The 25368-nt window shown below is 41.9% G+C and overlaps 1 protein-coding gene across 3 annotated transcripts in view; it reads left to right on the top strand.

Moving 5' to 3' along the window:
- Nucleotides 1-7586, top strand: part of CRYBG1 (crystallin beta-gamma domain containing 1) — a 326993-nt gene extending 319407 nt beyond the window's left edge. For all 3 annotated transcript variants that reach the window (XM_044292529.1, XM_044292528.1, XM_044292531.1), the window contains 2 exons: nucleotides 2550-2712; nucleotides 6318-7586. In XM_044292529.1, coding sequence (XP_044148464.1) covers nucleotides 2550-2712; nucleotides 6318-6406 — 252 coding nt within the window. In that variant the 3' untranslated portion in view covers nucleotides 6407-7586. The remainder of the gene's footprint in view (nucleotides 1-2549; nucleotides 2713-6317) is intronic.
- The last annotated feature ends 17782 nt before the right edge of the window (nucleotides 7587-25368 follow it).

Consider the following 25368-nt stretch of genomic DNA (forward strand, 5'->3'; position numbering starts at 1 on the left):
CTTGCCTCAAAAAAAGTGTAATATAGAGCAACCAAAAATCATATTCACAATTTTCATAATCAAAATTTTTTGGGAGTTTCTACTCTAGGGGTGCATCAGGGGTTCTTCAAATGTGACGTGGCAACTTAAAATTATCTCAGTGAAATCTGCCTTCAAAAGACCATATGGCGTTCCTTTCCTTCTGCGCCCTACCGTGTGCCCGTACAGCAGTTTACGACCAATTATAGGGTGTTTCTGTAAACTACAGAATCAGGGCAATAAATATTATGTTTTGTTTGGCTGTTATCCCTTTGTTACTGGAAAAAATGGATTAAAATGGAAAATCTGCCAAAAAAGTAAAATTCTGAAATTTCATCTACATTTTCTTCTTAATTCTTGTGGAACACCTAAAGGGTTAAGAAAGTTTGCAAAATCAGTTTTGAATACATTGAGGGGTGTAGTTTCTAAAATGGTGCCATTTATGGGTGGTTTCTATTATGTAAGCCTCACAAAGTGACTTCAGACCTGAAATGGTCCTTAAAAAGTGGGTTTTGGAAATTTCAAAAAATTTTGCTTCTAAGCCTTCTAACGTCCCCCCAAAAATGGCATTCACAAAATGATACAAACATGAAGTAGACATATGGGAAGTGTAAAGTAATAACTATTTTAGGAGGTATCACTATCTGTTTTAAAAGCAGACAAATTGACATTTTGAAAATTGCGAATGTTTCCAAATTTTTGGTACATTTGGTATTTTTTTTATAAATAAAAATGAAATATTTTGACTCAAATTTACCACTATCATGAAGTACAATATGTGACGAGAAAACAATCTCAGAATGGCTTGGATAAGTAAAAGCATTTTAAAGTTATCTCCACATAAAGTGACACATGTCAGATTTGCAAATAAATGGCCTGGTCCTTAAAGGGAACCTGTCACCGGGATTTTGTGTACAGAGCTGAGGCCATGGGTTGCTAGATGGCCGCTAGCACATCCGCAATATCCAGTCCCCATAGCTCTGTGTGCTTTTATTGTGTTAAAAAAACGATTTGATACATATGCAAATTAACCTGAGATGAGTCCTGTGCATGACTCTTCTCAGGGACAGGACTCATCTCAGGTTAATTTGCATATGTATCAAATCGTTTTTTTAACACAATAAAAGCACACAGAGCTATGGGGACTGGATATTGCGGATGTGCTAGCGGCCATCTAGCAGCCCATGTCCTCAGCTCTATACACAAAATCCCGCTGACAGGTTCCCTTTAATGTGAAAAATGGCAGGGTCCTGAAGGGGTTAAAGACATTGGAGTTTTGTAGTGTGGTGTAAATTACTCCTATAAGGTATGTAGGAGCAAAATGTATATGAAACATAAGTATAAAATAAACGACTACAAAAATAAATAAATACATAGAACAAAAGGATGCCAAAACTAACTACACCTGTAGCCCCACCCAACTACCCCAGAGTATACACCCTTTGTATAAAAATGACCATAAAAGAAATGGGGGTCAAAACTTAAAGGGAGTCTATCACCAAGAATTTCACTGGTAAACCAGGTACAGTGTCTTGTACAGCAAATGCATCTGAATATGATGATACATTTAACTTAGCGATCCGTTGCTTCATTCTGTATAAACATTTTGTAATCCATATGCAAGTGAGCAGTTAAGTGCACTGAAGGAGGGCCTAAGCCAGGGGTGCACAACCTGCGGCCCGGGGGCCACATGCGGCCCTTGATACCATTCTATGCGGCCCCCAACCATCTGGTAACAGACATGTATGCCTATGTCTTGTTGCTGCTCACATGTATTTTTCATGTATTTCTCCCATTAGAGGGGAGTCCTGGAAGTGTAACTAGACATTAATGGTATATAATGTGTGTTCAATATGCCATAAGTACAATATTTCAGTTGTTATTACACCTTTAAAATTTAATTTCGGCCCTCGTCATTGGTTTAGTCTGGCAATGTGGCCCCCAACCGGGAAACGTTGTGCACCCCTGGCCTAAGCCAATGTGTGCACAGTTGTTCCTCCTGCTTCCTCTGTTAGCCCCTCTGTCTCCTTGATAGACAAGGCCACACAAGATGACTGTGCAGGAACCTGGCTCTGCAAGTCAAGAAGAAGAGTAGAGGCTGGCAGAGGAAGCAGGAGGAGCAAGGGTCCACAGAGTAGCTGGGGATCAACCTTGGCGCGCTAAACTGCTCATTTTCATCTGCATTAACAGTACCTTTTCTCCAGAATGAAACTAAGTAAAATGTACCATTGCATTCGGCGTAGCTAGCCCTACAAGGCATTGTGCCTGGTTTAACAGCATATTTCTGGTGACAGATTCCTTCTAAATATGTATTCTAGTGCCAGTGTGTGCTATTAAAAAAAAAAGATACCTAATTGTTTTATTTAATATATTATCCACAATATAGCAAAAACATTAAAAATATTAGTATAAAAATGACATAAAATAAACGAGCTGGTTAATTAATGTTTTAGAAAGAATAAGGATAATAGGGCAAAATTTATGATTATACGTCTGGGCTTGATTGACAACATTCTTCTTTCAACCCAAAGATTGCTGAAGACTGCAGCCTGGCTATTGCTGGAAGTGTTATAACTACCGGGAGCAAGCTTGGCCTGAGCCTTGAACAGAGTGGAGCAAGCATGCTGTGGAAAATCAGCCCGGATGGCAGGATCTATTCTCGCTCCAAGCCCAACTTTGTCTTAGACATCAAGGGTAAGCTGAATTGGTTGGGGATATATAGCTTCTTTATGCACAGCCCTGCATGTGAGCTGATGATATTGCCCAAACACTATGTGGAAGATAAAATATCTATTAAGAATCATAAATAACATAATTTTAGTTTATATGAACAATGGAGGTCATCTATAGAGAATGTGCACTTTACTTGAATAGGAGACCCTTTTCATACTGTGCCTGCATTGTCCATCCAAGAATTCTGCTGAGAGAATTTTCTCATGGAAACTTCATACATGTAAAAGGTCCTTCTAAAAAAATTAGCATATTGTGATAAAGTTCATTATTTTCTGTAATGTACTGATAAACATTAGACTTTCATATATTTTAGATTCATTACACACCAACTGAAGTAGTTCAAGCCTTTTATTGTTTTAATATTGATGATTTTGGCATACAGCTCATGAAAACCCAAAATTCCTATCTAAAAAAATTAGCATATCATGAAAAGGTTCTCTAAACGAGCTATTAACCTAATCATCTGAATCAACTAATTAACTCTAAACACCTGCAAAAGATTCCTGAGGCTTTTAAAAACTCCCAGCCTGGTTCATTACTCAAAACCGCAATCATGGGTAAGACTGCCGACCTGACTGCTGTCCAGAAGGCCATCATTGACACCCTCAAGCAAGAGGGTAAGACACAGAAAGAAATTTCTGAACGAATAGGCTGTTCCCAGAGTGCTGTATCAAGGCACCTCAGTGGGAAGTCTGTGGGAAGGAAAAAGTGTGGCAGAAAACGCTGCACAACGAGAAGAGGTGACCGGACCCTGAGGAAGATTGTGGAGAAGGACCGATTCCAGACCTTGGGGGACCTGCGGAAGCAGTGGACTGAGTCTGGAGTAGAAACATCCAGAGCCACCGTGTACAGGCGTGTGCAGGAAATGGGCTACAGGTGCCGCATTCCCAAGGTCAAGCCACTTTTGAACCAGAAACAGCAGCAGAAGCGCCTGACCTGGGCTACAGAGAAGCAGCACTGGACTGTTGCTCAGTGGTCCAAAGTACTTTTTTCGGATGAAAGCTAATTTTGCATGTCATTCGGAAATCAAGGTGCCAGAGTCTGGAGGAAGACTGGGGAGAGGGAAATGCCAAAATGCCTGAAGTCCAGTGTCAAGTACCCACAGTCAGTGATGGTCTGGGGTGCCATGTCAGCTGCTGGTGTTGGTCCACTGTGTTTTATCAAGGGCAGGGTCAATGCAGCTAGCTATCAGGAGATTTTGGAGCACTTCATGCTTCCATCTGCTGAAAAGCTTTATGGAGATGAAGATTTCATTTTTCAGCACGACCTGGCACCTGCTCACAGTGCCAAAACCACTGGTAAATGGTTTACTGACCATGGTATTACTGTGCTCAATTGGCCTGCCAACTCTCCTGACCTGAACCCCATAGAGAATCTGTGGGATATTGGGAAGAGAAAGTTGAGAGATGCAAGACCCAACACTCTGGATGAGCTTAAGGCCGCTATCGAAGCATCCTGGGCCTCCATAACACCTCAGCAGTGCCACAGGCTGATTGCCTCCATGCCACGCCGCATTGAAGCAGTCATTTCTGCAAAAGGATTCCCGACCAAGTATTGAGTGCATAACTGAACATAATTATTTGAAGGTTGACTTTTTTTATATGAATACACTTTTCTTTTATTGGTCGGATGAAATATGCTAATTTTTTTAGATAGGAAATTTGGGTTTTCATGAGCTGTATGCCAAAATCATCAATATTAAAACAATAAAAGGCTTGAACTACTTCAGTTGTGTGTAATGAATCTAAAATATATGAAAGTCTAATGTTTATCAGTACATTACAGAAAATAATGAACTTTATCACAATATGCTAATTTTTTTAGAAGGACCTGTATGTTTAACAGCATCTATCGCCCATAGACCTATCAAACATAGCCAATGTTAAAAAAGTAAACTGGTCAGTATACTTGTTTTACTGGATGCCCTATGTTTAATAGTGCAGTCTGCTGTCCTACTTTATACAGTAAAAAACAACATGCCCAACACTCTTTTGGCCTCCATCGTGGTAAAAGGATTTACTATATGCACTGGGCGTTTTCCCAGCACAGTAAACTTACACTGTTTATGCAGTGTAAAAAGACCCAAAAGGTGCATTCAGATGGCCCTGTACAGGAGCTGTTTATTAGGGTCCATTCACACTTCCGCAACTGTTTTGCGATCTGCAAAACACGGACTCCGGCCATGTGCGTTCTGCATTTTGCTGACTGCACATGGCCAGCACTATAATAGAAATGCCTTTTCTTGTCTGTGGCTGCGGACAAAAATAGGACATGTTCTATTTTTTTGCTGGGCCGCGGAACGGAAGTGCACTCTGTGCTGTCCGCATCTTTTGTGGCCCCATTGAAAATGAATGGGTTCGCACCCGTTCTGCAAAATTGTGGAACGGATGCGGACCGATTTTGCGGACATCTGAATGGACCCTTAGTGTAAAAACTCTGTAAAAACCAGTGAACTATTTCAGAAACAAAAACCTTCAGAAGTGTTTCACTGCTTTTTCGTGATGGTATGCAAGTCAATGTATGCCATATTAACCACTAGCTAATACAGATTTTATTATAGATACTTGATTTATTTGTGGATCAGTATTGTGGAAATGGTGCGTTCAGTGAGCAGGTGCTGTATTTATTTGTATGCCTATATTATCTGGTCAATGTCTGCCAAATGTCTAGAAAATATAATTAGGATACAGAAACAAAACTTACAATTTCTGCCCAAACTTTATGCTAGTTCCATAGTATTATGCTGGTGCTTTGTGCTGTTTTTACTACTGTACCTCCAAAACATGCATTATAGTCGTGCAACCTTATTCTTAAAAGCAACAGATTGAGGAACGCAGTCTTATAGTCTCCAACCAATGGCTTTGAGGGCCCACATTTGGCTTTGGGGCTTCATGCTTGTGAACAAACAACATCATGGATGTCGTGGCATCATTAAAGGGAGTCTGCCACCTCCATTTAGCCATATACATGGCTCTGTAGCACACCTATACAGGATTGTAACGGTACCTTTGTTCTTTTCTTTAGACTTGCACCAGCAGGAAAAACGAAGTTTAATTGATATGCAAATGAGCACTCGCAAGTGCCCAGGGGCGGCATTCAGTGTGTAAGTGCCCAGGCTGCTCTGCCTTCTTTTCACTTTACTCCTCCCCAGTCTCTGCCTTTGCCCGCCCTTCAAGTCCAGACCTATCGATGAGGCAAGAGACTTGGAGGGCGGGCAAAGGCATAGACTGGGGAGGAGTAAAGTGAAAAGAAGGCAGAGCAGCCTGGGCACCTACACACTGAACGCCGCCCCTGGGCACTTGCGAGTGCGCATTTGCATATGAATTCAACTTTGTTTTTCCTGCTGGTGCAAGTCTAAAGAAAAGAGCAAAGGTACCGTTACAATCCTGTATAGGTGTGCTACAGAGCCATGTAAGCGCTGTATATGGCCATATGGAGGTGACAGACTCCCTTTAAACTTTGGTCAAACATTTTATAGATTATTTTGATTTGGGTTCTTGAGCTGACAAAGGTTGGGAAACTGTGCTGTAAGACTTCTCTAATATTTAAATGTATTTCTCTTGTAGGTGGCAGCCAATATGATCAGCAACACATTGTTCTGAATCATGTTACAGAGGGCAAGCTTAGCCAGCTTTGGGAAATATGTGTGCTATAACCAGGCACCACTGTGGACTAGAGGCCAAGATATTATGGCACTCAATGCTTTTTGGTGCTATGCACTCTGCACTGCTACTAGGAGTCCTGTATCCTGCATAAAATAATGTTTACTACCTAAGTACAGACATGGGTGTGCCCTGGTTCCTATGTGGAAATTCATTCAGGATGTTTTCTGATCCCCTGGATTTGAGTTTTAAAACTTGAAGCATGTGTAACGACCAGATGAATTTCATGTGAACCTTTAGCTCATCCCCAATTATTGGGGTCAACATGTGGAAGCAAACCTACAAGAGACTAATTGGTAGCGACTGTATACCAGAACAGATACTTCACCATGGAAATGTTATCATCTCAAGGATCTGAACTGTTTTTATTGGTAGACACTAAAGTGACAATGTTCAAAGGCCTACATGTCAAGGGTGTTATCAAAACCTAAGAGTATTCAAAAGCCCTGCAGGTTGTATAATTCAGAACATAATTCATAGGAGGCTTCATTCCATATGTATTATCCTTTATTCAGCCAGGCTTTTCTTTCTATAAATACATTTTAATGTGTGTCTTTACATGGGATCTATTATTTAGAACATGTGATACTTTGGATTCTGCCATTTGTCTTAATTTAGAGCATCTTGTCTAAGGTAGAATAGAATACATATGGAAATATATCTGCATTGTTACCCCCATGAGTTTAGCAGTATGTCTTTATAGTAATAGCACTGCTTGCAGATTATGGATATTCACAGTCAGGATTCCTGGACAGTGTTTTTTTTTACTGTTCAACAGATACTATGTTGTAAATGACAGTCTCTCTAATATGCACACATTATAGCTGCACTTTCGATTGGTATATTGGTGATATAGGATTTTCCCTCTGGAAGCAAGAAAGTAAATTGGTTCCTCACTAGGCCATATTGTTCTTTATGCCAGCACTGACATGAACTCGGCACCTTAGGTAGATTTTCACTGGAATTATAAAGTCTTCTTTTAGAATATTTAAGTCAATCTAAGCAGTTCTATTGAAACCGTATGTGCCTTATCAATTCTAAAATGTCTTTTAGTAGGGAAAAATAGAAGGGGTTCCATGTAAATCTTGTTTCTGTACGTTTCCTTACATTTGGTGTTTTTTTTTCTACAAATGCAACATTTTGGAAAATAAATCAGACAAATATAATTTTAAAGTTGTATTTATTTCATTATTTAAATATAAAATAGTCTATGTTTGAGAAATATATTATGTTTCACTAAAACGGTTATGGGTTTTTCAAAGTAAAAAAAAAAAAAAAGGAAAGTATAATACACTAGTAGATTTTGTGATACTGCGCCCCATGGATGGGGCCAGAGCTGTAGAATCAAATTACATTATACATCTATAGTAGTGAAATACTTATTCTTGCATGAATAGATTTACTATATAAAAGAGAAAAACACAGATAACACTTTGTCATTAACCCTTTCAGTACAGAGCCACTTTTCACCTTAAATCCCAGGCCAGTGTTTGCTAATCTGACATGTCACTTTATGTGGTAATTTAGAATGGATTTCCAGAGATTTTCTTGTGACACATTGTACTTCATGACAGTGGTAAATTTGAATCTATATATTTCACTTTTATTTAATAATCCAAAATTCACCCAAAATTTGAAAGAATTCACAATTTTCTAAATTTGAATTTCTCTACTTTTAAGACGGATAGGAATACCTCCTAGAGTAGTCAACAAACAACATTCCCCATATGTCTGCTTTATGTTGGCATAATGTTTTAAATGTAATTTTATTTTTCAGGACTTTCGAAGGCTTTGAATTTTAGAAGCACTTTTTCCAATTTTCAACAAAATTTCCAAAACCATTTTTTAAAGCACCAATTCAGTTATAAAGTGATTTTGATGGTCTTATCTAATGGAAACCACCCATAAATGACCTCATTTTAGAAACTACACCCCTCAGATTATTCAAAACTGATGTTACAAACTTTATTAATCCTTGAAGTGTTCCACAAGAATGAAAGGAAAATGGAGGTGAAATTTCAAAATGTCACTTTTTTGGTATATTTTTTTTTGTTAATGAATTTTTTTCTTGCAACACAGCAAGGGTTAACAGCAAAATAAACCTCAATATACATTACTCTGATTCTGCAGTTTACAGAAATACCCCATATGTGGTGGTAAACTGCTCTATGGGCATGTGACAGTGGTCAGAAGGAAAGGAGCGCCGTGTGGATTTTGGAGGCAGATTTTGCTAGAATGGTTTTTAGGCACCATTTTGTATCTGAAGAGACACTAAGGTACCCCTACAGTGGAAACCCTCAAAAAGTGACCCCATTTTGGAAACTACACCCTTGAAGAATATATTAAGAGGGGTACTGAGCACTTTGACCCCTAAGAGTTTTACGGAATTTGGAAACACCTGGCTGTGAAAATGAAAAGTTTAATTCTTCCTATAAAATGTTGCTTTAGCCCTACATTTTTCATTTTCACAAGGGATAACAGGAGAAAAGGCACCCCATAATTTGTTACCTATTTTCTCCTGAATTCGGCAACTCCACATATGTGGTGGTAAACTGCTGGGGGCAGGGGGGAACATTGCAGGATTCAGAACGGAAGGAACGCCATATGGCTTTTGCAGCGCGGATTTTGATGGATTGGTTTGCGGGTGCCATTGGTTTTTATTTTGAGTGATTGTCTTATGTGGGGGCTCATTTTTTGCGGGATGAGGTGATGTTTTCATTGGCACCATTTCGGGGTGCATAAGACTTTTTGATCCCTTTTTGTGAAGCAAGGTTTTGGCATAGGTTTTTTTTAAACTTTTTTTACAACATACACCTGAGGGGGCATCTCATGTGAATATAGCCAATGTGTCTATTATTTAGATTTGTGTTAAGTTTTACACAGTAAAAGCATTTTTGAACAGAATAAAATCTTGTTTTTGTGTTGCCATTTTCTGAGAGCCCTATTTATTTTTTATTTTTTGGGTGATTGTCTTAGGTAGGTGCTCATTTTTTATGGGATGAGATGATGGTTTAATTTGTGCCATTTTGGGCTAAAAACGCCTTTTTGATCGCTTGGTATTACAATTTTTGTGAGGCAAGGTAACCATAAAATGGCTGTTTTGGCATTGTTTTTATTTATTTTTCAGTTCAGTTGACGGGGTGGATCATGTGATATTTTTATAGAGCTGGTTGATACGGATGCAGCGATACCTGTTATTGCCTGGACCACAGACTGTAACCTTGTATAAACCCCCTGGATTCATTACTTTTATTTTGTTAATTGTGTAACAGACAATGCCTATTGTGTTGTTAATTGTGTCACAGGCAATGCCTGTTGTGTTGTTGATTGTATCACAGGCAGAGGGGGGGGGGGGGGGGGGGGTTTGTACATTTGTTGGGAATGTCTCCAGACTGTAAATGAATAATGTGATTAGTTATTATGTTTGTATACTGTGGGAGGTCCTCTTGCAGGGGGACTTCCATAAAAGCCAGTGTGGCATCAATAAAGCTGTCTGCTACACCCTTCATCATGTTTTGGCTGGTGTTTGGGTAACTGATCGCTACTTGGGAGAATCTCAGCTACAACCTTTCACTTCTTTTGGATTAAACTGGCGAACGGAAAACCCAACGGTGAGCAATAATCACTCTGGCTCTCTGGCTTCAAAACCGACGAACCCCCTAGCTACCACTTCCGGGTTTGTTACATCCCAATTAAAGCAAAAAAAAATTTAAATTTTTTTTCTTTTGTCCCACTCTGGGACCTCAACTTTTGGGGGTCTAATCCCCTTTACAATGCATTACAATACTTCTGTATTGTGATGCATTGGCTGTAAGTGTATTACTCTGTGTAATACACTGACAGCCTGCTTTCTGTGAGATCTAGGTGGCTGGATCTCACAGGCTTACAGGAAGGCAGCCACAATGCCTAAGGAATGCATCGGGCTGATGTCCCAGGCATCGGTCCCCGTCACAGCAATGGCGGGACCCGATGGACACCCGGGACCTGAGAGGATACCGCACATGCTGCAGTTAGCGCTGACCATGGCAGTGCGAGGGTAATGCCCGGGATCTGTGTTTTCACTGATGCCGGCTCATACAGCAGTAGTCTGGCTATCAGTGACTGCCGGACCCCTGCAGCTGATATCAGACCCAGTTCCCAGCGCCGATCAGCTGCAGGGTACATATACGGTGCTGGTATCTTGCGGGTTAAAGGAGTTATCCCGTTTTCTCATATTGATGACCTATTCTTAGGATGGGTCATCAATATCCGCTTGCTGGGTCAGACTCCTGGCACTCTGATCTGCTGTATGAAGAGAATGTGGCTCTTGTGAAGTGCACATGCAATGCAATCTGGCAGAAATTGCAGCCCAAAGTAATGCCTCCACCTACCGAAAAGACATGGCGTCAGGTTGCAGCAGACTTTCAAGCTGTTGCCAACTTCCCCAACTGCATAGGCGCAGTTGATGGTAAACACGTATGTGTGCAGCAGCCACCACACTCAGGATCATGCTTCTTATTACAAGAAGTATTTTTTTGTGGTGTTGATGGAGCTGGCTGATGCACACTACAAATTTGTTGCTATTGGTGATAGTGACTACGGCAGCACTGGCGACATTTGGGTGCTGCGGAATTCACAGATTGGACTGCAAATTCTTTGAAAATGTTTCGCTCCCAGCCCCTCAACCACTTCAGGGAACCACGCATCTAGTCCCCTTTGTGATGGTATCGGATGAGGCTTTTCCTCTAATGACAAACCTGCTGCGCCCATACCCACGAAGAGGACTTAATGCCCGGAAGAGGATTAAGACTCGTGGAATGCACCTTTGGAATCATGGTCAGTCAGTGGAGGGTCTTTACCATGGCCATTCAATTAGACACAGCCACAGTTGATTCTGTGATTAAGGCATGCTGTGTACTCCACAACTATGCTTGAGAATATAGTCAAGACATGGACATGGACATGGAGTCACAGCTACCAGTTACTAACACAGCAATAAACTTGGGCCCAGGACATCCAACCAATTTGGGTGTCCGTGTACGAGATATCTTTGCTAACTACTTCTTGACTCCTGAAGGTGCCGAGCCCTGGCAATACTCCTGTGTCTGTAATGTTCAGGCTGTCTAGCGGATTTCGCCTTCTCAGGCTTAAGGCTCTTGACACTTGTGTAGAAGACTTAGTTTTTATTGAAGTGACCCTTTTTTATTTTTAATAAAGTATTCCCTTTGATTGTTAATTGATTATATACAAGTGAACTAATTGATTATATACAAATAAAATTGAATGTTCTGTTTCTGTGAATTTTTTTAAATGCAAAAGCAACCGGTAAGCAAGGTTCATCATACTCCCTGAGAGCCTCTCTCAAGGCAGCACGTGCATTAGCTGCCTTGAGAGAGGCCCTCCGGAACTCTACTAGGAAGGCTATAATAGTGTTTACATCAATGATTTATTAAAAATTTAATTGAAGACACATTTTTGGAGTTTTCAATTAAACTTGCCAAAAATTGCCAAAACCAGTCAAAGTATTGCTGTAAAGAAGTGCTTTCACAATAATATGTGAACAAAAATTTCTTGCCTAGACGCAAATTTTTTTTGAAATTTTTGAAATCCTTAAAGAAATGAAAATTTTCACTTTACATTGTAAAGTTTGAAAGCAAAAATTTTAATCTGGAACTTTTAAATACAAACACATTAGTGCAAATTTCAATATCCAACAGGCCCTCCAAATACTTTAATCAAAAGTACGTAGACAAGGAGCTGAGCTATACTTACAGCTGCTAGAACTTCCTGTTGAGGGAGTTGAATTGACAAATGCTGACTGACTAGAGCTAGATAGAGAGGGAGTAATTGAAAGGTATGACCTGAAAGATGGGGAATAGGAAGTATTGCCAGGCTGATAAGTTGCAGAATATCCAGGAGCATGTTGAGTTATACCATATGGTTGACTGGGTGGGTTAGGAGGAGGAGCAGGATTTGAATGACGGACAGAAGAGTATTCAGTAGGTGGAGGAGGACGAGAACACTGTTGAATCGCAGATACAATTGCAGACGCACTGGGTAATTGAGAGGGGTTTTCATAGGCATCTAACAGGGTATAAATGCCATAAATGATGGTTGCCGTTGCTTTGGTAAGCTGCGAATATGGTTTACCATGTGGTCAAATTCATCCTCCCTTTTTACCCTCTGGATCATTGTTAGAGCCTCAATCTTAACCGATGGCTCAGTAGAGCTTCTATTGCCTCTGCAGTTTCCCCTCCGGGGAGCCACCAGAGTGGTTGATGTATTGCTGACATTGTGATGCAGCCTGTGTTTCAGAGTGAGATGTGGATGGACCAGCCTGGTCATCACTAGTTTCAAGTAGACAGTTAGAAGAATCTTGGGTGTCCACATCCTTTGATGTCCCTTCAAATTCCTCTGAAGACGTCTGCCTAGCAAGCTGAATATTTCCTTTAGACCTATATCCTAATAAGGTTCAAACATTAGGATTCCTCCAGGAGCACATTTTTAGCCAGTGCAAACATGTTAAAAAAACAAGATCCTACTTACGCTCTAAGTTCATGACTAGTAAGCAGAAACTGCAATTCGTCATAGTATGGGCACTCCTTATTGCTAGGTGATGACCCACTCTGCTCATGCTTGTCAAGACATTTCTTAAAACGGTCTCTGACAGTCTGCCAATGATTTTTCACATCCTTAACTAGAGTCTTTTTTTTTTTTATTAACACTTTAAAATAGAATAACATTTTAAGTGGAAAATAGAATAGTACTTACGGATGACATCTTATTCATTGACTGTGGCGGAATCCCATTGGCCCAAGCATCTTTGGTTTGGTGCCTATCACAATAACCCCCTTCAGTAGCATCCCATAACACAGGTTGAGATTCCACCTGGACATGATAAAATTATAATGGGAAAAAAATTAAAATATAAATATTCACACACAACATAACAGGCAAACACGCATGCAAACACCTGGAAATCATATGTACACACAAACGCACCACAACATGCAAAGTACACACAAACATGCCAACATACCTACACCCAAACATGTAAGCAGCCATACATACATTCACAAAAACAGGCAAATACCATGCAAACATCCATGCACACAAACATGCAAACGCACCACAACATGCAAAGTACACACAAACATGCCAACATACTGTGAGGATTCGCTATGGTAGTTAGGATTACCGGGTGCAGCACAGAGGCAAAGTACAAGTTCTTGGTTCAAAACATCAGTGTTTATTCACACGTGAAGGCAAAACAAAAACGCAAGTTGCTTGGTCATCGTTCACACACATGAAACGTTAATATACAAAACAGTCACCTTTTCTCCTGGGTGTTACTTCACACCCTGTTGGAAATTCTGCTTTGTCAAGTCCACAGGCAGGCGTTAGGTGGCCTGTTCGCCCTCACAGGGGTCTGAGCCCTCCAGCCCAGCTCAAGCTGCAGATCCCAACACAGCCCTCAGATCACAGCACACAGACTTCCTTAGCTCCACTGTGGTAATCCACCTCGCCTGGCAGTGCTGGCTGTTTTTTATGCCTGGCAAAGCCCGGCCTGGAACATGGGGAGTAGTCACCCACCCAGCACTTTCACTACTCCCAGTAAGAGCCGTCCCAGATCAGCTATTACAGCCATACTAAGTATCAAGGTGTCAAACAGCAACTGCTGCTGACACATAAAAAACGTCTCTTACTCCACCGAGACCAGGAACCTAGGTGATGCGTACCTATCATTCACGATGATTCCAGGTACCTTCTTACAATATCTACACCCGAACATGTAAGCAGCCATACATACATGCATAAAAACAGGCAAATACCATGCAAACATCTGTGCACACAAATATACAAAACACACCACAACATGCAAAGTGCACACAAACCAACATACCTACACCTAAACATGTAAGCAGCTATACATACATGCACAGAAACAGGCAAACACCATGCAAACATCCATACACACAAACTTGCACACACTCAAATTACACTGACCTATACAAATAAGCCTCATGCACACGACCATATGTATTTGCGGTCGGCAAATAACGGATCCGCAAAAAATACAGATGACCCAGTACCAATAGTAGATCATGAATGAAGTATGTATGCCTTTGCATGGATGCAAGTGGGAAGGGTATGAGGGGGATGTACTCTCACTATTAGGGCTCATGCACACGGCCGTTGCCCCGCCAGGAGATGCTGTGCGGAAGCACGGATCGGAATCCCACGAAGCATTATGGTGTTTCTGGCTGTGCCTCCGCACCGCAAAAAAGTAGTACAGTTGTGGCCAAAAGTTTTGAGAATGACACAAATATTAGTTTTCACAAAGTTTGCTGCTAAACTGCTTTTAGATCTTTGTTTCAGTTGTTTCTGTGTAGTGAAATATAATTACATGCACTTCATACGTTTCAAAGGCTTTTATCGACAATTACATGACATTTATGCAGAGTCAGTATTTGCAGTGTTGGCCTTTCTTTTTCAGGACTTCTGCAATTCGACTGGGCATGCTCTCAATTAACTTCTGGGCCAATTCCTGACTGATAGCAACCCATTCTTTCATAGTCACTTTTTGGAGTTTGTCAGAATTAGTGGGTTGTTTGTCCACCCGCCTCTTGAGGATTGACCACAAGTTCTCAATGGGATTAAGATCTGGGGAGTTTCCAGGCCATGGACCCAAAATGTCAACGTTTTGGTCCCTGAGCCACTTGGTTATCACTTTTGTCTTATGGCACGGTGCTCCATCGTGCTGGAAAATGCATTGTTCTTCACCAAACTATTGTTGGATTGTTGGAAGAAGTTGCTGTTGGAGGGTGTTTTGGTACCATTCTTTATTCATGGCTGTGTTTTTGGGCAAAATTGTGAGTGAGCCCACTCCCTTGGATGAGAAGCGACCCCACACATGAATAGTCTCAGGATTCTTTACTATTGGCATGACACAGGACTGATGGTAGCGCTCACCTTTTTTTCTCCGGACAAGCCTTTTTCCTGATGCCCCAAACAATTGGAAAGAGGCTTCATCGGAGAATATGACTTTGCCCCAGTCCTCAGCAGTCCATTCACCATATATTCTGCAGAAGATCAATCTGTCCCTGATGTTTTTTGGGGAGAGAAGTGGCTTCTTTGCTTCCCTTCTTGACACCAGGCCATCTTCCAAAAGTCTTCGCCTCACTGTGCGTGCAGGTGCGCTCACACCTGCCTGCTGCTATTCCTAAGCAAGCTCTACACTGGTGGCACTCCGATCCCGCAGCTGAATCTTCTTTAGGAGACGATCCTGGCGCTTGCTGAACTTTCTTGGACGCCCTGAAGCCTTCTTAAAGGGCTTCTGTCACCCCACTAAAGTGTTTTATTTTTTTTGGGCTAGTGAAATTAGTTATATTGCGATATATGACAATATAATTGTGTTACTTACTTTGATCCAGCAGTTTCTGCAAAAAACAAAGTTTTATAATATGTAAATTCGGTCTCTACCAGCAAGTAGGGCGGCTACTTGCTGGTAGCTGCTGCAGAAATCCGCCCCCTCGTCGTGTTGATTGACAGGGCCAGCCGGGATCTCCTCCTCCGGCCAGCCCTGTCGGCATTTCAAAAATCGCACGCCTGTGTTGATTCGGCGCAGGCGCTCTGAGATGATGAGGCTCGTCTCCTCAGCACTCCCTCAGTGCGCCTGCGCCGATGACGTCTTCTATTTCGGTGATGTCATCGGCGCAGGCGCACTGAGGGAGTTCTGAGGAGACGAGCCTCCTCATCTCAGAGCGCCTGCGCCGAATCAACACAGGCGCGCGATTTTTGAAATGCCGACAGGGCTGGCCGGAGGAGGAGATCCCGGCTGGCCCTGTCAATCAACACGACGAGGGGGCGGATTTCTGCAGCAGCTACCAGCAAGTAGCCGCCCTACTTGCTGGTAGAGACCGAATTTACATATTATAAAACTTCGTTTTTTGCAGAAACTGCTGGATCAAAGTAAGTAACACAATTATATTGTCATATATCGCAATATAACTAATTTCACTAGCCCAAAAAAAAAATATCACTTTAGTGGGGTGACAGAAGCCCTTTAACAAGAATTGAACCTCATTGCTTGAAGTTCTTGATGATTCTATAAATTGTTAATTGAGGTGCAATCTTAGTAGCCACAATATCCTTGCCTGTGAAGCCATTTTTATGCAACCCAATGATGGCTGCACGCGTTTCTTTGCAGGTCACCATGGTTAACAATGGAAGAACAATGATATCAAGCATCACCCTCCTTTTAACAGGTCAAGTCTGCCATTTTAACCCAATCAGCCTGACATAATGATCTCCAGCCTTGTGGTCGTCAACATTCTCACCTGAGTTTACAAGACGATTACTGAAATGATCTCAGCAGGTCCTTTAATGACCGCAATGAAATGCAGTGGAAAGTTTTTTTGGGGATTAAGTTAATTTTCATGGCAAAGAAGGACTATGCAATTCATCTGATCACTCTTCATAACATTCTGGAGTATATGCAAAGTGCTATTATAAAAACTTAAGCAGCAACTTTTCAGATTTCCAATATTTATGTAATTCTCAAAACTTTTGGCCACGACTGTACATGCACTACTTTTATGCAGTGCAGACCATCGAATGGGTCCGCGATCCGCATGCAGCTGCCCCACAGTCGGTGCCCATGCATTGCGGGCTGCAATTTGCGGTCTGCAGCACGGGCCTGGCCAGCACACATTTGTGTGCATGAGTCCTTAATGGGAGGGAGGAGCCCCTGGCCAGAACCCAGCAGTGGAGATCAGGTAAATATGCTCACCGCCACAGGTCTGACCATGCTGGGAGGAGGTCTAAAAAAAAAAAAAAGGGTGAACAACCCTTTTAAATTTAGTGTGTCGTGATGGGAAACATTCTTAATAAAAGAACAAACTAAATGAAGTGTGTTACATATTTTCTTTTTTAACATGATGTAATATTAAAGGAGTTGCAGTGTTTCGATAAGTTTTGTTTTCTGAGCCCCCTGATCAGCTAATATTGATAATAGGTTTAGAGACCAAGCTATTAACGTACACACAGTCTCCATTCCACTTCAACGGATAGCTCAGAACTCTTCTCATCTCTGAGCTCATGTTCACATAGACTTAGAGACCAAGCTATTAACGTACACACAGTCTCCATTCCACTTCAACGGATAGCTCAGAACTCTTCTCATCTCTGAGCTCATGTTCACATAGACTTGAATAGGATCTCTGCATAAACTGAATCGACACAGAACTCAGAATAGTGCCTTTAGCCTAGTCAGTTTAGTAGTTGGTGGTACTGGCACAAGACACCACACCAACGCACACAAGAAATTTTGATTTCACCAGAGGTAGACTAACAGGGTGGTGTCCAAACAAGCTAAGCACTTTAACAGCTACTGTAAACTATTGAAGGCACAGCCCCTATATCAAAGCATCCCTATTAATGTTATTTATCCCAATAAAATAGTTATGGTTTGCATCAATGTACATGAAGAAACACTGCCTTCTATAATCTGCTGGAAAGAGGAGCTTTGATATATAATAGTCAACAATGCTGGAAGGCGTGATTACCAAAGGCAAAGGCGTCATTAGTATTGATTGGACCATCTTTCTACACTTGTTATATGTTTAAAAGCATGCAAGTATGCAAAGATATAGTATTAAAGAGGACCTGTCACCACTCCTGACATGCTTGTTTTAATAGCTTCATGCCTTTTCCTTGTAATAACAATTCTGGAACATCGATTCTTTTGACTTATGAATGTTGTACCATTCCTGTATTATTGCTACTAGAAGTTATGAATGAATTGCTAGCAGTCTGCAGTGAGGGTACCGAGGAGTGTTAACCAGTTGGGGTGTGTACCTGCACAGACTCACTCTATCCAATCATTGCTGCCATTTTCAGACTGTGCAGGTACACCCCCCAGCTTGTTACCATCCCTCTGTACCCTTACTGCAGACTGCTAGCAATTCATTCATAACTTCTAGTTGAAATAATAATAGAATGGCACAACACAGAGCCATAAGAATAGATGTATCAGAATTGGTATTACATGGGGAATGCATAAGGCTATTAAAACAGGCATGTCAGGAGCGGTGAAAGGTCCTCTTTTTTTTTTAATTATATTTATTTATCATTTTCTTCTTATTAAAACATGACATAATTAACCATTACAAAGATACATATATATGCCATCATAAATTACAAGCGGGTATCTTAACAATACAGTTATACACCATTATAAACTACGAAGACATGCCCCAATAATTTATCCCCAATTTAGCTTTTAGAAAACCTCATATAGCATCCCCCCCCCCCCCCCTCCCTTCCCCAAAAAAACCTCCCTCCCTCCCCTCCACCCCTTTTTGGTTGTCTTGGGAGTATCCAAAAGGCCTTTCCTTTCAGTAACCTCTCTTCAGAAACCTTGTAGTTCCCCCCCTTGTACTTTTCCTTATTTGTTCATGGCTTCATCTGCCTGGCTTTCTCGTAACTTGTCACCCGTTCACATAAATTTTTCCAGTCCGCCACATTTGGCGGGCTGTCAGCTCCCCATCCTCTGGCCAAGACAACGCGTGCCAACATCAGACCTTTTTCCCATTTTCTTTCACTTTCTCTGTCCCCCCCAATTCTTCTAGTGTCTCCCAGAACTGCAATACTAATCTCAAAAGGGGCCGGTTTCCTTGTCTCTCTCTCAAGGTACTGAAAAACTTGCGACCAATACCCCTGTACAATCGGGCAGAACCAGATCAAATGAACAAAATCGGCCCTCTCCTCTCCACACTTCCAACATTTTGCATCACCAGTTTTATACATCTTACTCTTAACCCTTGGGGTAACATAGGTCCGGTGAAGAATAAAGAACTGCGTCAATCGAAAACCGCTGGATATTGTACTCCTTTTAACATTTTTGTATATATTTCTCCAGTCCAAAATTAAGGGTGCCACCTCTTGTGCCCATTTCTTTTCACTGTTGAATCTAATCACCCCTCCCAAACCCTTCTTTATCCTTTTATAAATCTGTGAAATTGAGACTTTACTCCCTATTCCCTGATAGCAAAAATCAACAAAATCTGAGTGCTTTATGATAAAGTATTCTTTATTCTTCGTTTTGTCAAAAGCGTGTTTCAATCTACTATATCTAAACCATGTGAGATAGTCTTTATCTGTACTTAAGCCCATTTCCTCTAGTGTCTTCAACTTTCCTTCCACTACTATTTGAGACACAAATCTAATACCCTTTTTTTCCCAAAACAAATAATCCTCAAAGTTCAAGAATTCTTTTAAGTTAATATTTCCCCAAATGGGTGAAACCTTTAATGTGTGCTTTATTCCTAGTAATTTTTTTATATTCACCCAAACTAAGTGTACCATCTTATTAATTGGGCATTGCCTCCCCTTAATTTTTATAATTCCTGCTTCCAATGTACCAATGATGTTGTATCGGGGCGTTCCCAACTCCCCTTCCAGGAAGCGTCGCAGTCTATCGTCTTCCATCATTAGCCACTGGAGCTGTGATGCAAAGTAATAGCCCCTAAAGCATGGGATGGACAGACCTCCGTCTTCCTCACCCAGCCATAGGTATTTTTGTTTCAGCCTAACCCTTTTCCTTCCCCAGATAAGGTCGTTCATCACACCTTCTAATGCATTAAAAAAGTGGTCGCCTATCCAAATTGGGCACGAGGAGATAACATACAAAATCTGTGGTAATAAAACCATCTTTATTATTGCTATTCGGTCCGCTTGTCGAATCAGCAGCTTTTGCCAGACACTTGTTTTTTCCCTAACCCTTTTTAATAGAGGTTCAATATTGAGTTCTAAATACTCCTGTATCCTTGAGCTAACTTTTATTCCCAGGTATTCAAACGATTCCGTAGGTTTCAAGACTTTAATGTTAATTTCCTCCTGCCCAATTTCCTGACCACTTGGAAGCAGCACCGACTTCGTCCAGTTCACCTTAAAGCCGGAGACATGGCCAAACTGGTTAACTACCTCCATCAGATGCTGTACCATTGATATTCCTCCATCCACAAAAAACAGAATATCGTCAGCGTATAGGCATATCTTATCCAGTGCACCATCTCCCCCAAATCCCCTTATTTTTCCATCTGCTCGGATCTTACAAGCTAATGGCTCAACAAATATAGCGAACAATAGTGGGGAGAGTGGGCACCCCTGACGGGTTCCCCTCTGCAGGGGTATTGCCTCTGATATTACTCCATTAATCCTAACCCTAACTTTCGAGTTATTATATAAAAGCTGTACCCATTTAATAAATTTCTCCCCCAAATTGAACTCATGCATAGTCCTCCAGAGGTATGCCCACTCCACCCTGTCAAACGCTTTTTCAGCGTCCAGAGACAGGATGGAGTGGGCACCCTCCCCAGCCATCTGCATATTCAACAATGTCCGTCTAATATTCGTCCTCGCCTGACGTTTGGGTACAAAACCAGTCTGATCTGGGTGTATTAATGTCTCAATAACTTTTTTTAAGCGGTTTGCCAGCAACTTAGCACATATCTTAAAGTCGGTGTTGAGGAGAGAGATGGGGCGATATGACTCCACCTTTTTCTCATCCTTCCCCTTTTTAACTATCAAACTTATTACAGCCTCGGAGAGAGAGGACGGGAGCTCGCCACTATCCATTGATTCATTTAAGACCTGTACTAACACTGGGAGAATGACCTCTCCATACCTTCTATATATCTCAAAGGGTAGGCCATCCAACCCAGGACTGGTATTCCCCTGGATAGTTTTCAATGTGTCCCGTAGTTCCTCAACTTCAATAGGGCCGTTCAACCAATCCCTCTCCTCATCCGAGAGTCTGGGAATCGGAGCTCCCTCCATGAAGATTCTAATTTCTTCAGGCCCCCCCCCCCCCCCTCCGAGGAGTAGAGGCCCGCGTAGTATTCCACAAATTCTCGCTCCATCTCTCCCTGGCTGGATACCATCCCCCCAGCTCTCCCCTCAACACCGTGAATCCTATTACCCCCCCTTTGATTCCGTATAAGTGTGGACAACAGTTTTCCCGACTTCCCGGATTCTCTAAAGTATCGTTCCCCCTCAAAAAAAACTTTTTGTTGTGCCTTATTGCTCAGATAGTTCCTCAGTGTATTTTTAGCCTGATCCAGCTGGCTTGTCAATTCAGGGGTTTTCTTAGTCATAAATTCTGCTTCTATTTCTTTTATCCTATCTGTCAGCTTTCTCTCCTGTTCTGCAAATCCCCTTTTCAGACCCTTAATTTTACTTATCAAAATACCACGTAGAAATGCCTTAAAGGCATCCCAAACATGCCCTGAGCCTGCTGAACCTATATTATATTTCCAGAATTCCTCTATATTCCCTCTAATGTCATCTTCCTCCTTAATTAAGTTCAACCAATGAGGGTTCAGACGAAACTCACAAGTTGTCCGTCTTAGATTTGTTTTAAACCGCAGACACACAGGGGAATGATCCGAGATACTATTCACTTCATACTTCATGCTGGAGATTTTATGTACCATTTCTGAGCTTACCAGTGCCAGATCTATCCTGGACATTATTTTATTTCCCCGACTGAAACAGGAGAACCCTGGCTTGTCGTCATAAAGATATCTCCAAACGTCTATTAAGGATAGTTCCTGCGATATTTTCCACAGCACTGAGTGAAAGGTCCTCTTTAAGTTTAAATTCTTTGTGGGTAATATCCTATCCCCTATCCTATGGATGGACATCACATCAGTGGGGTGTGATCACTGGAACCCCCCACTAATGAAATGGAATTAATGGAGCAGTGGTTTCGCATGCGCATTGCCGCTACATTGAACTCTATGGGACTACCGGAGATAGCCAAATGCTGTATTGATAGTTTGGCTCCGTCATCACTCTGTATGCACAGCCATTTATTCTGATCAGCAATGTTTACCAACATGTGGTACTTTAGAGGGTACAGGCACATGTAGTGGCGTAACTAGAAGTAACAGATCACATTTTCAGACGAGACCCAGCAGAAGGCTCTGACAAAATCTTCGGAGAAGATGGGTTGACACTGCGGTTTGCTTGTGGTGCACGTGTCCAGGGAAGGCGCAGTGTACAATGCTGTGTAATGCATAGGTAGATGGGTTAGTTGAAGCTCCAATACACCAATGTAAAATCTGTAACAAGCAAAAAATGTTCATGTTCCATTCAGATAATGGTCTTTAAAAGACCTACTGGTGCAAGCAGTGGCAGACCCTGGCTCACGGTCCCAGATAAGAATCCAAATAGAAGAATCTGCAGCACTCCTTCAGTTCCAATATCAAATCTGTAACAAGGCCATCAACTATCACTCATCATTTATAGTACTGGTCTCTGCTCGTATAGTACAGAAGAACCTTTAAGGCCCCTCTCGGGCTCTGGGTGCTGTCCTCCCTATAGTTATGACACTTATTGACAACTACTTAAATGAAAATGTTCATCGTCCCTTTATTCCTGTATGGCAGTGTTCCTCAACTCCGGACCTCAGGGTCCAACTGTCGGTCATGATTTGAGAATATCCCACAGAATGAATACCTGAGGTAAGTCCTGATGCACTGACACTAATTATATCACCTGCTCAATATTGAGGAAATCCTGAAAACATGACCAGCAGGTGGGCCCTGAGGACTGGACTTAAGGAACACTGCTGTAGGGGATAATAACACTTGACAATGATGGTAAATGTATTTCTGCTCCTATATAATGGTGCATCGGTTATTATGGCAACACTGCCATCTTGTGTCCAACCAATGCAAAAGTACTTCAAGGGAGAAATGTAACAATCACCTCTTAGCTAAACAAATATGGCAAAATGTTGCTGCATTTAACAGGATAAATGAAATAATAAACTATCAGATTAGATACAATTGATATAAACTTGAAGAATAAAATCAATTATATTATTTCATGCTTTCTTCATTACAGCCAATCAAACTGTATGGTGCTGTATAAAAAGAGTGAGAACGGGGGTCCAATTCCCTTGCCTGAATGAGCATGCCTACTGCTGGCTGCTCCATTCTCTAAGGAACTTCCAGAGATTGCTGTGATCTGTATAGAATAAATGGAGTAGTAGCATGCATGTTCAACCAATGGTCCATTGAGATCGTGGAACAGGATCCCTATTCTCATGATCCCAGCCCCTCTCTGACCTCTCAAGAAAGATCTTCTAAGCTGATTTATGACCATTTACAACTTTTTTTTAACAACTTCTATTTACAAATCTTTTTTTTTTATAGATTATTTTTTTTTAAGGCTAGTTTCACATCTACGGCAGCAGCAATTCTGGCAGAGAAAAGCCAGACGGCGTTGTTGTCTGTATATGGCATGCAACCAGGAATGCTAGCCAGCCCCATTAACTATAATAAGGGTCTGGTAGAGATTGGCCGCAATCTGTTAAAAATGCTGAGAATTGGCCGGACAGAAACTGCAGCATGGTGCGGTTTGTGTCAGGCTGATTCTTGGGATTCTTTGCCAGAACGGGCGGCCAGATCACCCTGCTATAGATGCGATAGTAGCCTTAATTTAAAAAGTCGATATGTCATCTTTAGCGCTACTGAACTAACAATAAAGAAGGTTTTGAAAAGATATATTGTATGCTGAGAACATCTCTCCAGAAGCATAGAAAAGCATGATGGGCCACAGGTGCTGGTTGATATACTGCAATGCAAATAAAGCCATATGAATGCATAGATATGGGGAAACATTTAGATTACAATTACTGGTTAGACTAGTTTCACATCTGTGGTGTGTATTCCGGTAGGCTGTACTGCAGAGAACAGCCTGCCAGAATTCTCCGGATCCAGAATACAGAATACCTACCAATCGATGCGGTTTGTGTCCAGTGGATTCCCGACATTCTCTGCTGGCTCAGACGGCCAGATCTCTGTGCCGCAGATGTGAAAGTAGCCTAATCTGTTTTCCTTGAGCTTGTGACAGCACAAAAAAAAAAACACTTTCTTTTCCCCTTTAGACAGGCAATAAGATGTGTGTGTGTGTGTGTGTGTATATATATATATATATATATATATATATACACACAGTACAGACCCAAAAGTTTGGACACACCTTCTCATTCAAAGAGTTTTCTTTATTTTCATGACTATGGAATTATATACATAACAAAAAGTGTGAAACAACTGAAAATATGTCATATTCTAGGTTCTTCAAAGTAGCCACCTTTTGCTTTGATTACTGCTTTGCACACTCTTGGCATTCTCTTGATGAGCTTCAAGAGGTAGTCACCTGAAATGGTCTTCCAACAGTCTTGAAGGAGTTCCCTGAGATTTCCTAAAGGGGGTATTGACTGGTCTGGGCTTGCTTAAGTTATCACGATTCACCACCGGCGCTCCCACTAGGCGGGTCAGGGGGGCCCGGACTCACTCAGGGACAGTCACTCACAGACAGTCACTCACTGGAGCCTGGACCAGACAAGGACCCCGGTCGGATAGTCGGGCTCGGGCAGTTTATCACGCCGCCGGGCCGGCGCCGTGCTCACCTGAGTAAGTCAGTAGTCAATCAGTCAGTGTCAGTGACTGTCTCGCAGTCGCACTCGCAGGATAGGGAGAGAGGTCGGAGTCAGTGAGTGAGTGAGTCACTAACTCGTCTCGCAAGTTCGCAGCACCGCACGCTGCACACAGCAGCTTCCTCTTCCGACCTCAACTGAAGGCTGAAGCCGCTCCCCCTCCTCACTTCGCCTGGCCCTGCCCTGCACAGTGCGCGTCACGCAGGGCTAGGATCTCAGCCTCCGCTCTGCCCCTGTCCCGTGAATCTGATTTCAGACAGTTATCAGCTGCGCCTTTGGCCCGCTTTCCCCTGGCTTGATGCGGGGGCCTTAGGGGCCCGGTCGCAATTGCGACTGCTGCGACCCCTATAGCTACGCCACTGCTGACAAGGCACACCTGTGAAGTGAAAACCATTTCAGGTGACTACCTCTTGAAGCTCAAGAGAATGCCAAGAGTGTGCAAAGCAGTAATCAAAGCAAAAGGTG

Source organism: Bufo gargarizans, chromosome 4 (genome assembly GCF_014858855.1).
Source record: "Bufo gargarizans isolate SCDJY-AF-19 chromosome 4, ASM1485885v1, whole genome shotgun sequence".
In the NCBI taxonomy this organism is placed as follows: domain Eukaryota; kingdom Metazoa; phylum Chordata; class Amphibia; order Anura; family Bufonidae; genus Bufo; species Bufo gargarizans.